Source organism: Lucilia cuprina, chromosome 5 (assembly GCF_022045245.1).
Source record: "Lucilia cuprina isolate Lc7/37 chromosome 5, ASM2204524v1, whole genome shotgun sequence".
NCBI lineage: Eukaryota > Metazoa > Arthropoda > Insecta > Diptera > Calliphoridae > Lucilia > Lucilia cuprina.
The window spans coordinates 10,644,185-10,658,898 of record NC_060953.1 but is presented as its reverse complement, the minus strand read 5'-3'; the positions used below and the strand labels follow the sequence as shown (position 1 = coordinate 10,658,898).

General features: G+C 31.0%; 3 protein-coding genes across 3 annotated transcripts; 2 read left to right on the top strand and 1 right to left on the bottom strand.

Moving 5' to 3' along the window:
- Window positions 1-439: 439 nt before the first annotated feature.
- On the top strand, window positions 440-2,250 carry LOC111683828 (digestive cysteine proteinase 1; the record flags this gene model as incomplete). Its single annotated transcript, XM_046951481.1, has 2 exons — window positions 440-1,439; window positions 1,500-2,250. Coding segments are annotated over 2 exons (1,611 nt in total), but the record flags the coding sequence as incomplete, so codon positions are not given.
- A 2,487-nt stretch (window positions 2,251-4,737) lies between these two features.
- LOC111683841 (CDAN1-interacting nuclease 1) lies at window positions 4,738-6,859 on the top strand. The gene is made up of 4 exons (XM_023445957.2): window positions 4,738-5,225; window positions 5,298-5,577; window positions 6,391-6,602; window positions 6,658-6,859. The coding sequence occupies exons 1-4, from the start codon at window positions 4,963-4,965 to the stop codon at window positions 6,851-6,853; spliced, it is 951 nt and encodes a 316-aa protein (XP_023301725.2). The 5' UTR covers window positions 4,738-4,962; the 3' UTR covers window positions 6,854-6,859.
- A 79-nt stretch (window positions 6,860-6,938) lies between these two features.
- LOC111683825 (gram-negative bacteria-binding protein 1) lies at window positions 6,939-13,146 on the bottom strand. Its single transcript, XM_023445940.2, has 5 exons — window positions 12,919-13,146; window positions 12,225-12,822; window positions 7,826-7,992; window positions 7,400-7,770; window positions 6,939-7,332 (listed from the first exon to the last, which is right to left on the bottom strand). The coding sequence occupies exons 1-5, from the start codon at window positions 13,109-13,111 to the stop codon at window positions 7,150-7,152; spliced, it is 1,512 nt and encodes a 503-aa protein (XP_023301708.2). The 5' UTR covers window positions 13,112-13,146; the 3' UTR covers window positions 6,939-7,149.
- Window positions 13,147-14,714: the final 1,568 nt, after the last annotated feature.

Sequence of the window (14,714 nt, the reverse complement as noted above, 5' to 3'; positions counted from 1 at the left end):
CAAATATTAGTAATTAACAAAACATAGTCATTAAGTACCTTGTGTAAAGTTTTTCTTTTAAATTTTTTAAATAAATAAAAATTATATTTAATCATATTTTAAAATAAAAGCAATGATCTTCTTTCTGAAAAGTGAGTAAATCTAAAGGGATCTGACATAGGTCAGATATTGTCAGTTCTTATTTTTTCTAGTTCAGTTCTAGTTCAGTTCTAGTTCAGTTCAAGTTCAATTCTAGTTCAGTTCTAGTTCAGTTCTAGTTCAGTTCTAGTTCAGTTCTAGTTCAGTTCTAGTTCAGTTCTAGTTCAGTTCTAGTTCAGTTCTGGTTCCGTTCTAGTTCAGTTCTAGTTCAGTTCTACATCACTTCTAGTTGGGTTCTACTGCACTTCTATCCTAATCCTAATTTCAATCGTTTTAAATAATTTTTTTTATTCGTGTTTAATTTCCAGCTTTGGCCACGAAACCTCCCCGTTGGGATGCCAACTACATAGTCAAAGGCACCTTATACATACCCTACGCAGAGATAGCTGAACCCTTCTATGCCTGGTATGATAAGAACACCAAACGCTCACGTATTGATTACTATGGTGGCATGGTGAAAACTTACCAACTGGCCAATGAGCATCCTTATGGTACTTCCCTCAAATTGGCACCTATTACCACTAAAACTGAACTTAACAAAGTCACATGTCTACAACTCAATGGCACAGCCGAAGATCCTGTGCAAATACAATCCATTTTACCTAATGCCAAAGAATTCCAATTGATAGGCACTGAAACCTTTTTAGGTTTTAATTGTGATAAATTCCGTTTGGAAGAGACCATAGGACAGAAGAAAAATGTCTATACATTATGGGTGCGTTATAAGAAATCGCCACATTATCCAGCCAGCAGAATGCCTTTACCAGTACGTTATGAAATGAGAGGTTACAACACTCTCTTGGGTTCACATTATGATCATTATTATTTAGACTATGATAGTTATGAACATGATGATATACCTAATGAAGTATTTGAATTGGATGACAATATGGAATGTATGGCTTTTCCGGGTCCCGGAAAAGGTCACTATGCAACCTTTAATCCTATGCAGGAATTTATTCACCCCGCCTCAGATCACCATGTAGAGCATGCATTCAATCATTTTAAAAATAAACATGGGGTGGACTATCGCACTGAACAGGAGCATGAATATCGTAAAAATGTTTTTAGACAAAATTTAAGATTTATTAATTCGAAAAATCGTGGAAAATTGAGTTATACTTTGGCTGTTAATCATTTGGCGGATAAGACCGATGAGGAGATGAGAGCTAGACGTGGTTTTAAATCGTCCGGCATTTATAATACCGGCAAACCTTTTCCCTATAATGTGGAGAAATTGAGAGACAATATACCAGATCAGTACGATTGGCGTTTGTATGGTGCGGTGACACCAGTTAAAGGTAGACATTAACGGAAAATATTTAAAACATGTGAGTCATTTTTACTTTTTTATCTTTCAGATCAATCTGTTTGTGGCTCCTGTTGGTCTTTTGGCACCATTGGCCATTTGGAGGGTGCATTTTTCCTTAAGAACGGCGGTAATTTAGTGCGTTTGTCTCAACAGGCCTTAATCGATTGCTCTTGGCAGTATGGCAATAATGGCTGTGATGGCGGTGAAGATTTCCGTGCCTATCAATGGATGATGGAAATGGGTGGTGTGCCTACTGAAGAAGAATATGGTCCCTATTTGGGTCAAGATGGTTATTGTCATGCTAAGAATGTTAGCCTAGTAGCTCCTATCACAGGCTTCGTTAATGTCACCTCTAACGATCCACAAGCTTTTAAGATAGCTTTGCTTAAGCATGGTCCCTTGTCAGTGGCCATTGATGCTTCACCCAAAACTTTTAGTTTTTATTCACATGGTGTTTATTATGAACCTACCTGTAAGAACGGCTTAGATGAACTGGATCATGCTGTCTTGGCAGTGGGTTATGGTACTATCAATGGTGAAGATTATTGGTTGGTTAAGAATTCTTGGTCTACCTATTGGGGAAATGATGGTTATATCTTAATGTCGGCTCGTAAAAACAATTGTGGTGTCATGACCATGCCAACTTACGTGGAGATGTAAAGTTTTTATAGCCAGCCATCCGGCATTTTGTTTTTTTTTTCACAACTTTTGTTTAACACTTATTTTTTCTATTATATTTTTTATTTTTGTAACTTTTTTAATGAAATAAATGCTACAAATATATTATTTAAACAAATAAACTAAAAATATTATTATATTTAACACTCTTTAACACTATTTTTCACTTTTTAACCGTTTTACATTTTAACGCACTTGAAAAAGTTTAACTTTGTGACGCTTGTTCTTCTTTTTTGCTTTCTCATTAGCTTTGCCACAGTTGCAAAAAATAGTAGTAGCTACTGATCCCTTCAAGCATTTACCGTTAGAAATGGCTGTTTTGTATTGAAATTTTTAATTTTAAAATGATAATGATAAAAAAAACTTATTTTATATAAAATAAAATACCAAAAAATTTGAAAAATATTTCAATAAAACATAAAAATATCTTATAGATTTCTTATGAAGTTTATATTTAAACATTTTGTTAAAAATTAAAGCAATAATGGAATTTGTTTAAACTTTTCTAGAAAAACTTTTTAAGAATTATATAATTTTTTTAGAAAATTGAGAAAATTTTATAGAAATTATTTGAAATTGAAGTAACAATTAAAGAAAATAAATTTTAATCGAAAACTTACTTTTAAGTTATTTTCTTTCTACGAATTTTTGTTTAATATGTTTTTCTATAGAAAAGTTTTCGATTTTAATATTTTTTTATAGAAAAATATTTCATTTAATATTTTTCTATTAAGAATTTTCGGTAAAGATATAAAAATTTCAGTTTTAAGAACAAATTCTATAGAAAAAAATATATATGAATAGAAAACTTTTTAGTTTAAAATTTTTATTGAAAAATTTTAATTTTAAATATTTTTCTATAGAAAAATATAAAAAGATGTCGTTTGAACATTTTTCTATACAAAAATTATCTTTTGTTGTAAATTTTTAAATAATTTTTTTTAATTTTAAAGAAAATATATTTTAAATTGTTTTCTTTGGAATTGTTTTTTGTTTAAAATGATTTTCTACAGAAAAGTTTTCGATTTAAATATTTTGTATAGAAAAATTCGATATTTTCATATTAAAAATTTTCTTTATAAATATAAAAAAATATACTTTTTGAACACAAATTCTATAGAAAACTTTATAGTTTAAAATTTTTATTGAAAAATTTTTATTTGAAATATTTTTCTATAGAAAAATTTTAAAAAATGTCATATAAAAATTTTTCTATATAAAAATTTTATTTTTTTGCAAAAAAAATTGTCTGAATATTTTAAATTAAATATATTCAGACCAATATTTTTTTATGCTTAAAAATGTTAAAAACTAAAACTGAAATCTATTCACAATTTAAACTAAGAATTGCCATTCATTAAATTTTGATGAACAATTTTAAAATTTATAAAAATTCTACAAATTTTTTAACTAAAATTTTTCTTAAATTAATTTAATTTAAGAAATTTTTTTCTAGAAATTACTGGAAAATTTTAATTTAAAATTTACTCCACAAATTAACTTTAAAAAAGTAACTTATAGTAAAAATGAGTTAATCATTTGAAAAATTTATTTATTTTAATAATAAAAAACAATAAATCTTATTACATTGTGACTACAAGAAAAATTCCTCTGCACTTCATATTAAAACTATTTGCCATATCTTATGATTATAATAATTATAGTAGTTCAGTTGAATTATGTTATTTTTCATAATCTTGTTAAAAGTTTATTGTCTTCTTATGCAGTTTAAAATGTTGTTGCACTTTCTATACAAATACTTTTCTTTTTATTTGTATTTAAGAAAAAATAATAAAAAAAGACAATAAATAAACATACATACACTTCTTAAAGCCTAATAATAGTGCTTATCTTTGAGCAAACAAAACAGTTGTCCACTACTGAAGAATACATATAGATGTAATTAAATTTGATAACCTTAAAATAAGTTGGGGTCAGTTTCTGTTCATTTTCAATAGAAAATTATAAAAGAAAAAATCCCAACTGAAAAATTTTATTTTTGTTTTTTACAAAATCTTAAATCTTTAAAATAAATATAATGTAAAATGTTGCCTAAATTGAAGAAATTATATTTTTTATATTAAATATATTAAACATGTTTTTCATAAAAACATGTTTAATATATTTAAACCTTTTTTAAGCAATCTTCAATTATTTTATGATTTTCTGCAAATTACAAAATAAATTTACCCTTAAAGCCTTTTACATATAATACATATTTAAAATTTCCGTTATTTTTTATGTTGTTTTTGTATGTAATCTTATTAGAAATTTCCTTTTTTAAATAAAACGTTACATTTTATTATTTTTATACTACTACTCGTAAAATACAACCCTGCAAACATGATTCTCTCATATATAACAGCTCTGTTATGGAATTTAACATTTAAGCTAAAAAAAATAGCTGTGCATGAGCAAGGCGAATTCACATAAGGTAGTGTTATTCAGTCAGCTGTTTGTTTTGTTCATTGATATCAGAGTTTTTTATTGTTTACATTTTTATATAAAGAATTTTTCATTAAAACAGGGAAAAACTTCGTTATTTTGTAAGATTGTTATGTAAAAAATAATAAAATATCCATTAGGCCACAGTTAACTTTCACGTTTTGGCTAAACAATATATGTACAATGAAAATTATGTTGTTTTTGAACTACTACCACCTTATGTGAATTCACCTTGTGCATGAGTATGAGTGTGCATATGTGTGTAAACCCCGCAAAAAACTTACTCTTTTTGGCATTTCTATCAATAATTTTTGTTTACTTTCTACAATTGTGCTAAAAAGAATGTATTAATAATTTAATAACAATAATTTTTTAGGAATAAAATCAAAATGACCTCCAACACAACTACTCTCCGGCCAGCCTCTGAGGAAGACAATAGCAAACGTATACTCACTGCCCATGAATATCGTAATGTATGTGATTTTATTAACAACTATCAGGGTTTGCCCATAGACTGTGAAATGGAACTGCAAGATAACTATCCACAAATACAGCGTTTAACACTGAAGGCTATTCTACAAAATGAACTAACAAATCGTATGCGTTCCCAGTATTGGCGTTATGATGCCAATGCTCAATTATATTTGGACAGGTGCAAGATTTTCTTTTGTAAAATATGTAAAATTTATATTAAAATAATATTTCTCCTTATTTCTTTTAAAAGGTATGAGCAAATGTCTAAAAATTCTCCTACAGATAGTAGTATACTATTGAATATAGCTAGAGAACTAAGAATTGGTCCGGCTATGATGTGTCGTTCTTTATTGAAAATGAAATATGATTTTAATACAAAAATGCAATTGACCAAATTGATACGTTATCCTCATCTAATCGAAGATCCTCTGCTCTCCGCTAATGTAGCACAATGTTTATGTAGTGATTCACAGGATGGCCCTTTTATTGATCTCAAGAGAAGAGTGTTGGGGGAGGAATATGAATTTAAGGTAAGAGTTTAATAGGAAAATCAAAGGAACTAACTATAGACTAGACTATTCTACAGTTCAGATTTTTGAGTTTCCTTAAACCTAGACTAAAGTTTATTCTTTGGTTTTAACTACAATCTTTACTCCAATGTATAGACTATTCTTTACAATGGTTGTTGTTATTGTAACAGCTTAAACTATTTAATTTTTAAACCTGGTGTTCTGAATTTTGGTCTAAGCCAAGAAATTGGTCTTTTTCGATAAGGCTAGTCCATAAATCCATTCGTCTAAGTGAAGTAGGGTGTTCTGGAAACGAATGTCGGAGTGCTTTACGTGAACACCTGCCTCGACGGCCTTATTTCACGGTGGTCTTTGTCATTCACTAGCTAGACTTGACAACGGTCTACCATCGCCACTGAATCCTTCAATGAAGAACTCAGGTGGCATTTTTTGTTCATAGATTGGGCCGGTCCAAACACTGTACAAACACTTTGCTGAAGTACTCGAACTATCTAATCTCTGGCCATTTCTGCTTGGTTGTTTAACTTCTGAGATGTAAAACATCACTTCCGTTTACAATCACGCAGATGGGATGACCTCTGTTGATTTGGCAACAGCACCTATAGATGTAACCGGTAGACCGAAGTATGAATCCATCAATTAAGCCGAGACTTTGTTCTTACTCATTTCGCCAGCAGGTTCTTCTATAGGCGGTAAACTGAAACCGCGGTATTAAAAGCGTCTTTCATAGACTTTAGAATGTTCTAGTCTTATGATTACAAGTCTGCTAGTTTAGCCTGTTTGATTATTTATGTTTTTGTCTTTCTCTTCCAGCTTAAACAAAGAGCCAATGAGGCTGGTATGCACTATTATGATGAAAATGATCTTAGACGTTTGGGTTATGACAAAACACCCGATATTAAAATGATTTTACCATTTCTGTACAAAGGAGAAGTCATTAATTGGATTGAGAGTAAAGCAAATTTTGGTGATGTTAAAACCCACAAATGGAATATACAACAACAACTAAGTAGTTATTGTAATAGGTAAATTAGCAAAAAAGTTTTCACTAGTTTGATTTATAAACAATTATCTTTACAGATTTGGTTCCGGCATTATAATATATTGGTTTGGTTATCATGAAAGTACAGCCAATCTGCCAGATAATTCTATAGGCATTACAGTTTTAGATGATTTTCCTGCTAAATGTGACATAGAACTTTTAGATTTAAGTGAGAATTTAGAATCTTCTTTAGAACAAAAAGTTTCAAATGAAACTATTGAAGAAACTACATGATATTTATTTGCTTAATAGCAAAACTAAAATGACTTGTAAACTTGTTTTTATTTGTTAACAAAATTGTTTACATATTTTTTTTTTATTTTTTAGCAAAATACTCGCACTTTATTGTAAGTTAATAGTTGCAAAACTAATTTGTTTTAATTATTAAGCAGTAAAATATATGTTTTTATTTATTACTATATTAAGTTTATAAAATATATATTTTTTAAGGCGAAATAAGCTTTTTTATCAAATAATTGTAAAGTTTTTTATTTGATATTTTAAGATAATATGAAATGCTTCCACTGTCTTTAAACAGCATAAACTCTAACATAATCCACTTCGAGAGCCGGTTGAGACCAGGTGGGGAACCAAATGTCACGATTTCTAAAGAAATTTAAACTGCCACGAGGATCAGTATTGCTCCAGGGTTGATTTTCGGTATTGGGAAAATCACCATTGCCACCAGCTGCCAAACCCAAGGTAATGTAAAACTAAAATGAAATAAAAAGAAAAGAAGTATAACACAAACTAAGTTTAAACTAAAGTTTTAAAACATACCATTTGATCCAAAGGAGCATTAGCTTCACCCTTATTCCATATGGGTTCATTGACAATTTCCTTAAAATTAGTTTTAATTCTACCATATTCATTACCATCCACTGTCAATATCAACTCATCCGGTTTCCAAGTTAATGTATACAAATGAAATTGTTCACCAAAATGTTCTACATTTGACATAGTAGTATCTTTCATAAATTGATGTCTTAGCTCCGCATTTTTATTCAAAATAACACCACCAAATAAACGTCCACCATTGATATTTTTATTTTGCCATTTCAATTCATGATTACCACGTGCAAACGCCACACGCATTTCACCGGATTTATAGTGATCACCATAGGTAGGTGTTGAGGGTTGTAGAGATATTACTAATAAATAAAAGAATTATAATGAGATTCGTTATGTGTTGTCATTTAAACTTACAGGGATATAGCCAATCGCCAATGGGTAGTTTAGCTCTCACCTCAATGCGCCCATATTTAAAACGAAAATGATTTTTAGTTGATAAACGTCCTGAAATTATGGGCGGCAGCATAGAAACACCACGTGGAGTAAGAGAACATTCGCTATCAACATTTATACTCGTACATCTAGAAGGGGCATAGAGGTGTATATCTTTATGTTTAAACATAACTTTCAATTCCAGCTCAGTTCTATTTATGTTCTCATTCAGTTATTTCTGTTTTAGTTTTTTATACTTTAGTTCTAGTTTACTTCCATTTTAGTTCTAATTTAGTCCTTGTTCAGTTGTAGTGCAGTTCTTGTTCAACTCTAGTTTAGTTCAAGTTCAGTTCTTGTTTAACTCTAGTTTAAATTAAGTTCAGTACTAGTTCAGTTCTAGTTCACTTCTTGTTCAGTTCTAGTTCAGTTCTAGTTCAGTTCTATTTCAGTTCTAGTTCAGTTCTAGTTCAGTTCTAGTTTAGTTCTAGTTCAGTTCTTGTTCAGTTCTAGTTCAGTTCTATTTCAGTTCTAGTTCAGTTCTAGTTCAGTTCTAGTTCAGTTCTAGTTCAGTTCTAGTTCAGTTCTAGTTCAATTCTAGTTCAGTTCTAGTTCAGTTCTACTTCAATTCTAGTTCAGTTCTAGTTCAGATCAAGTTCAGTTCTTGTTCAACTCTAGTTTAGATTAAGTTCAGTACTAGTTCAGTTCTAGTTCACTTCTTGTTCAGTTCTAGTTCAGTTCTATTTCAGTTCTAGTTCAGTTCTAGTTCAGTTCTAGTTTAGTTCTAGTTCAGTTCTTGTTCAGTTCTAGTTCAGTTCTAATTCAGTTCTAGTTTAGTTCTACTTCAGTTTAGTTCAATTCTAGTTCAGTTCTATTTCAGTTCTAGTTTAGTTCTAGTCCAGTTCTAGTTCAGTTCTTGTTTAGTTCTAGTTCAGTTCTATTTCAGCTCTAGTTCAGCTCTAGTTCAGCTCTAGTTCAGTTCTAGTTCAGTTCTAGTTCAAATCTAGTTCTGTTCTAGTTCATTTCTATTTCAGTTCTAATTCAGTTCTAGTTCTGTTCTATTTCATTATTAGTACAGTTCTAGTTCAGTTTTAGTTCATTGTATGTTAAGCTCTAGTTCAGCTGTAGTTCAGTTCTTGTTCAACCCTAGTTCTATTCTTGTTCAACTCTAGTTTAGTTCAAGTTCAGTTCTTGTTTAACTCTAGTTTAAATTAAGTTCAGTACTAGTTCAGTTCTAGTTCACTTCTTGTTCAGTTCTAGTTCAGTTCTATTTCAGTTCTAGTTCAGTTCTAGTTCAGTTCTAGTTTAGTTCTAGTTCAGTTCTTGTTCAGTTCTAGTTCAGTTCTAATTCAGTTATAGTTTAGTTCTACTTCAGTTTAGTTCAATTCTAGTTCAGTTCTATTTCAGTTCTAGTTCAGTTCTAGTTCAGTTCTAGTTCAGTTCTTGTTTAGTTCTAGTTCAGTTCTATTTCAGCTCTAGTTCAGCTCTAGTTCAGCTCTAGTTCAGTTCTAGTTCAGTTCTAGTTCAAATCCAGTTCTGTTCTAGTTCATTTCTATTTCAGTTCTAATTCAGTTTTAGTTCAGTTCTATTTCAGTATTAGTACAGTTCTAGTTCAGTTTTAGTTCATTGTATGTTAAGCTCTAGTTCAGCTGTAGTTCAGTTCTTGTTCAACCCTAGTTCTATTCTTATTCATCTCTAGTTTAGATCAAGTTCAGTTTTAGTTCAAATCTAATTCCGGTTTAGTTTAGTTCAGTTCTTCTTCAACTCTAGTTCCGTTTTAGTTCAGTTCTTGTTCATCTCTAGTTTAGATAATGTTCAGTTCTAATTCACTTCTAGTTTAGCTCAAGTTTAGTTCTAGTTCAGTTCTATTTCAGTTCAGTTCTAGTGCAGTTCAAGTTCAGTTCTTGTTCAACTCTAGTTTAGATTAAGTTGAGTACTAGTTCAGTTCTAGTTCACTTCTTGTTCAGTTCTAGTTCAGTTCTATTTCAGTTCTAGTTCAGTTCTAGTTCAGTTCTAGTTTAGTTCTAGTTCAGTTCTTGTTCAGTTCTAGTTCAGTTCTATTTCAGTTCTAGTTCAGTTCTAGTTCAGTTCTAGTTCAGTTCTAGTTCAGTTCTAGTTCAGTTCTAGTTCAGTTCTAGTTCAGTTCTAGTTCAGTTCTAGTTCAGTTCTAGTTCAGTTCTAGTTTAGTTCTAGTTCAGTTCTAGTTCAGTTCTAGTTCAATTCTAGTTCAGTTCTAGTTCAGTTCTACTTCAATTCTAGTTCAGTTCTAGTTCAGATCAAGTTCAGTTCTAGTTCAGTTCTAGTTCAGTTCTAGTTCAGTTCTAGTTCAGTTATAGTTCAGTTATAGTTCAGTTATAGTTCAGTTCTAGTTCAGTTCTAGTTCATTTCTAGTACAGTTTTAGTTCAGTGTATGTTAAGCTCTAGTTCAGCAGCAGTTCATTTCTTGTTCAACTCTAGTTCTATTCCTGTTCATCTCTAGTTTAGATCAAGTTCAGTTTTAGTTCAATTCTAGTTCCGTTCTAGTTCAGTTCTTGTTCAGCTCTAGTTCCGTTGTAGTTCACTTCCTGTTCATCTATAGTTTAGATCAAGTTCAGTTCTAGTTCAGTTCTAGATCAGTTCTAGTTCAGTTTTAATTCAATTTTAGTTCAGTTCTAGTTCAGTTCTATTTCAGTTCTATTTCAGTTCTAGTTCAGTTCTAATTCAGTTCTAGTTTAGTTCAGTTCTAGTTCAGATCTAGTTCAGTTCTAGTTCAGTTTTAGTTCTAGTTCAGTGTATGTTAAGCTCTAGTTCAACTGCTCTAGTTCAGCTCTTGTTTAGCTCTTGTTCAAATCTAGTTCTATTCTTATTCATCTCTTGTTTAGATCAAGTTCAGTTTTATTTCAATTCTAGTTCCGTTCTAGTTCAGTTCTTGTTCAGCTCTATTTCCGTTGTAGTTTAGTTCTTGTTCATCTCTAGTTTAGATTAAGTTCAGTTGTAGTTTCAGTTCTAGATCAGTTCTAGTTCAGTTCTAGATCAGTTCTAGTTCAGTTCTAGTTCAGTTCTAGTTCAGTTCTAGTTCAGTTCTAGTTCAGTTCTAGTTCAGTTCTAGTTCAGTTCTAGTTCAGTTCTAGTTCAGTTCTAGTTCAGTTCTAGTTCAGTTCAGTTCTAGTTCAGTTCTAGTTCAGTTCTAGTTCAGTTCTAGTTCAGTTCTAGTTCAGTTCTAGTTCAGTTCTAGTTCAGTTCTAGTTCAGTTCTAGTTCAGTTCTAGTTCAGTTCTAGTTCAGTTCTAGTTCAGTTCTAGTTCAGTTCTAGTTCAGTTCTAGTTCAGTTCTAGATCAGTTCTAGATCAGTTCTAGTTTAGTTCTAGTTCAGTTCTTGTTCAGTTCTTGTTCAGCTCTATTTCCGATGTAGTTTAGTCCTTGTTCATCTCTAGTTTAGATTAAGTTCAGTTCTAATTCAGTTCTAGATCAGTTCTAGTTCAGTTCTAGTTCAGTTCTAGTTCAGTTCTAGTTCAGTTCTAATTCAGTTCTAGTTCAGTTCTAGTTCAGTTCTAGTTCAGTTCTAGTTCTAGTTCAGTTCTAGTTCAGTTCTAGTTCAGTTTTAGTTCAGTTCTAGTTCAGTTCTAGTTCAGTTTTAGTTCAGTTCTAGTTCAGTTTTAGTTCAGTTCAAGTTTGATTCTAGTTCAGTTCTTGTTCAGCTCTAGTTTAGTTCTAGTTTAATTCTGGTGTCGTTCTGGTTCAGTTCTAGTTCAATTTTAGTTCTGTTCTTGATCGTTTCTTGTTCAGTTAATGTTAAACTGTAGTTCAGTTTTTGTTTAGTTCTTGTTTAGTTCTTGTTTAGTTCTTGTTTAGTTCTTGTTCATCTCTAGTTTAGATCAAGTTCAGTTTTAGTTAGTTCTAGTTCAGTTCTAGTTCAGCTCTAGTTCCGTTCTCGTTCAGTTCTTGTTCATTCCTAGTTTATATCAAATTCAATTCTAGTTAGTTCTTGTTTAGTTTTAGCTTCTACTTTTTCAGTTCTTGTTCAGCTCTAGTTCAGTTCAAGTTCTTGTTCATCACTAGTTTAGATTAAGTTCAGTTCTTAATCAATTCTAGTTCAGTTCTTGTTTAGTTTTAGTCCATAGTTAGTTCAGTTCATTTTCAGCACTAGTTCAGTTTTAGTGCATCTCTAGTTAAGATCAATATCAGTTTTAGTTATTACTAGTTGAGTTCTTGTTCAGTTCAAGTTCCAGTTCAGCTCTAGTACGGTTCTTGTTCAGTTCTAGTACAGTTTAAGCTTTAAATTTGAATCTTTATAAAGTTTAATTCTAGTTTAAATTAAACTTTAATTAAGGATCTTTATATAGTTTAGTTAGGTCTTAATTTTAGCTTTAATTGAAGAAATTTATATAGCGCAAATTTCTATTTACCTATGTCCCAAATCAATAGTATCTTTTTTCAAATTCTTACTATTCAAACTGGCCTCAATTCTCAGTATACCACCTTCTACATTCGCTGTACCATTGTATAAAACAAATTCTGCATCATCAATGGTGGGTGGAAAACGTACTTCATTTGTCCAATATTTTGTATTTAAGGTATCAAAATTATCCGAAAATATTAAATCATCACGACAATAGGGACCACCAAATGATCTGGGAACTTCGGAAACAGTAGGACGACATATTTTATTTTCTAAAGTAACATCAATTGTTCCTTTAGTAGAGGATTCTGTTGAAGTTTCACCAGAAGTATCAGGTGCAGTGGTAGTAATTCTATAATTAGGATTACCACTTCTGAAAGCCTCCACAGAAATGGGATCTTTTTTATCGCGAAATATTAAACGATTATGCTGAACAGCCATCCAAACATAGACAATGTCTTTGTCCTGCAGTTTCTTGTCAAACTCAACGGTCCACTTTTTATTTTGTGGTATACTAGCTGTACCGCTGTATTGACCCGTTTCAAAGGAACGAAATTCTTTATTAATATTAACATGAAAAGATACCCACTTGATGTCAGGATCATCTAAATATATAAGAAAAATATGTATCTATAAGTATGTATAACAACGTCATTATTTAGGTATACAGTATTTCACCCCCCTCCCCCCGTCATACTTACTCGGTATGGATAGAGTAAATTTATCTCCAATTATATTAAATTCTGCCGGTTGTATGGTAAAGGTACAGCCCCATCCTGCTAGATTTACCAGTAATATTATAGATAATAAATTCCTATACATAACGTTTAGTATAAAGTTTTTTTTTTTGCAATTCCAATTAAATTTGTACTTAGTAGCGTTTAATCTAAGCATCTACCTTCAACTGCGAGTGCTGAGCTTAGACTAAATAAAAAAAGAGATTATTCTTGGACATTGATTATATATTTTGTTGTTTCTTTGTTTTTCTTTAAACTGGAAATTCCTACATTATTATCAATTTAAATCGAATTTTAAAAGTATAGAAAGAGTAATTTCAGAGTAAGACTTGTTTGCGTTAACATACTCTTGAGGTGTATCAGAATCAGGTTTATAACTTTAAGTACTAAAAGTTAATTGAATACCCTATATGAAGATTTATAATTGAAAGCTAGAATTAACTAGAATTGAACTGAAACTAAACTAGAACCTAAATAGCATGTTACTGGAATAGAACGAGAATAGAACTGGAACTCAGAATTAGAACAGAACTAAAACAGAACTAGAAAAGAACTAGAACAGAACTAGAACAGAACTAGAACAGAACTAGAACAGAACTAGAACAAAACTAGAACAGAACTAGGAAAGAACTAGAACAGAACTAGAACAGAACTAGAACAGAACTAGAACAGAACTGGAACAGAACTAGAACAGAACTAGAACAGAACTAGAACAGAACTAGAACAGAACTAGAACAGAACTAGAACAGAACTAGAACAGAACTAGAACAGAACTTGAACAGAACTAGAACAGAACTAGAACAGAACTAGAACAGAACTAGAACAGAACAAGAACAGAACTAGAACAGAACTAGAACAGAACTAAAACAGAACTAGAACAGAACTAGAACAGATCTAGAACAGAACTAGAAAAGAACTAGAACAGAACTAGAACAGAATTAAAACAGAACTAGAACAGAATAAAAACAGAACTAGAACTGAACTATAAATGAACTTGAACTAAACAAGAACGAAACTAGAACCTAACTAGAACAGAACTAGAACTGAACTAGAACTGAACTAGAACTGAACTAGAACTGAACTAGAACTGAACTAGAACTGAACTAGAACTGAACTAGAACTAAACTAGAACTGTTCTAGTTCAGAGCTGAACTAGAACTGAACTAGAACTAAACTAGAACTGTTCTAGTTCAGAGCTTAACTAGAACTAAACTAGAATTGAACAGGAACTGACATAGAACTGAACTAGAACTGAACTAGAACTAAACTAGAACTGAACTAGAACTGAACTAGAACTGAACTAGAACTGTACTAGAACTGAACTAGAACTGAACTAGAATTGAACTAGAACTGAACTCGAACTGAACTAGAACTGAACTCGAACTGAACTGAAGTAGAACTGATTAGAACTAAACTAGAACTGAACTACAACTGAACTAGAACTGAACTAGAACTGAACTAGAACTGAACTAGAACTGAACTAAAACTGAACTAGAACTAAACTAGAACTGAACTAGAACTAAACTAAAACTGAACTAGAACTGAACTAAAGCTGAACTACAACTAAACTAAATCTTAGAGAGAACTAAACTAAAACTTGACTTTTTAAAAATTACGGTACAAAAATTATTTACTAATGTCGCAAAATTTCAGCAAAGTTCTGAAAAAATCCCCTTTTATAAAGCAGCTTTAAAAAATACTCTCTGATCTAAAGAACATTTTAAATACAGCTCTTTGTATGGCTTCAAACCACCGCTCTG

Bases quoted from the DNA above. Each gene is read 5' to 3' on its own strand.
- LOC111683841 (XM_023445957.2), top strand. From the start codon at position 4,963: ATGACCTCCAACACAACTACTCTCCGGCCAGCCTCTGAGGAAGACAAT. The intron at 5,578-6,390 runs GTAAGAGTTTAA...TTTCTCTTCCAG, and splicing joins GGGAGGAATATGAATTTAAG to CTTAAACAAAGAGCCAATGA. The intron at 6,603-6,657 runs GTAAATTAGCAA...TTATCTTTACAG, and splicing joins CTAAGTAGTTATTGTAATAG to ATTTGGTTCCGGCATTATAA.
- LOC111683825 (XM_023445940.2), bottom strand. From the start codon at position 13,111: ATGCTTAGATTAAACGCTACTAAGTACAAATTTAATTGGAATTGCAAA. The intron at 12,823-12,918 runs GTAAGTATGACG...TTATATATTTAG, and splicing joins ATTTACTCTATCCATACCGA to ATGATCCTGACATCAAGTGG. The intron at 7,993-12,224 runs GTAAATAGAAAT...TGCCCCTTCTAG, and splicing joins ACTATTGATTTGGGACATAG to ATGTACGAGTATAAATGTTG.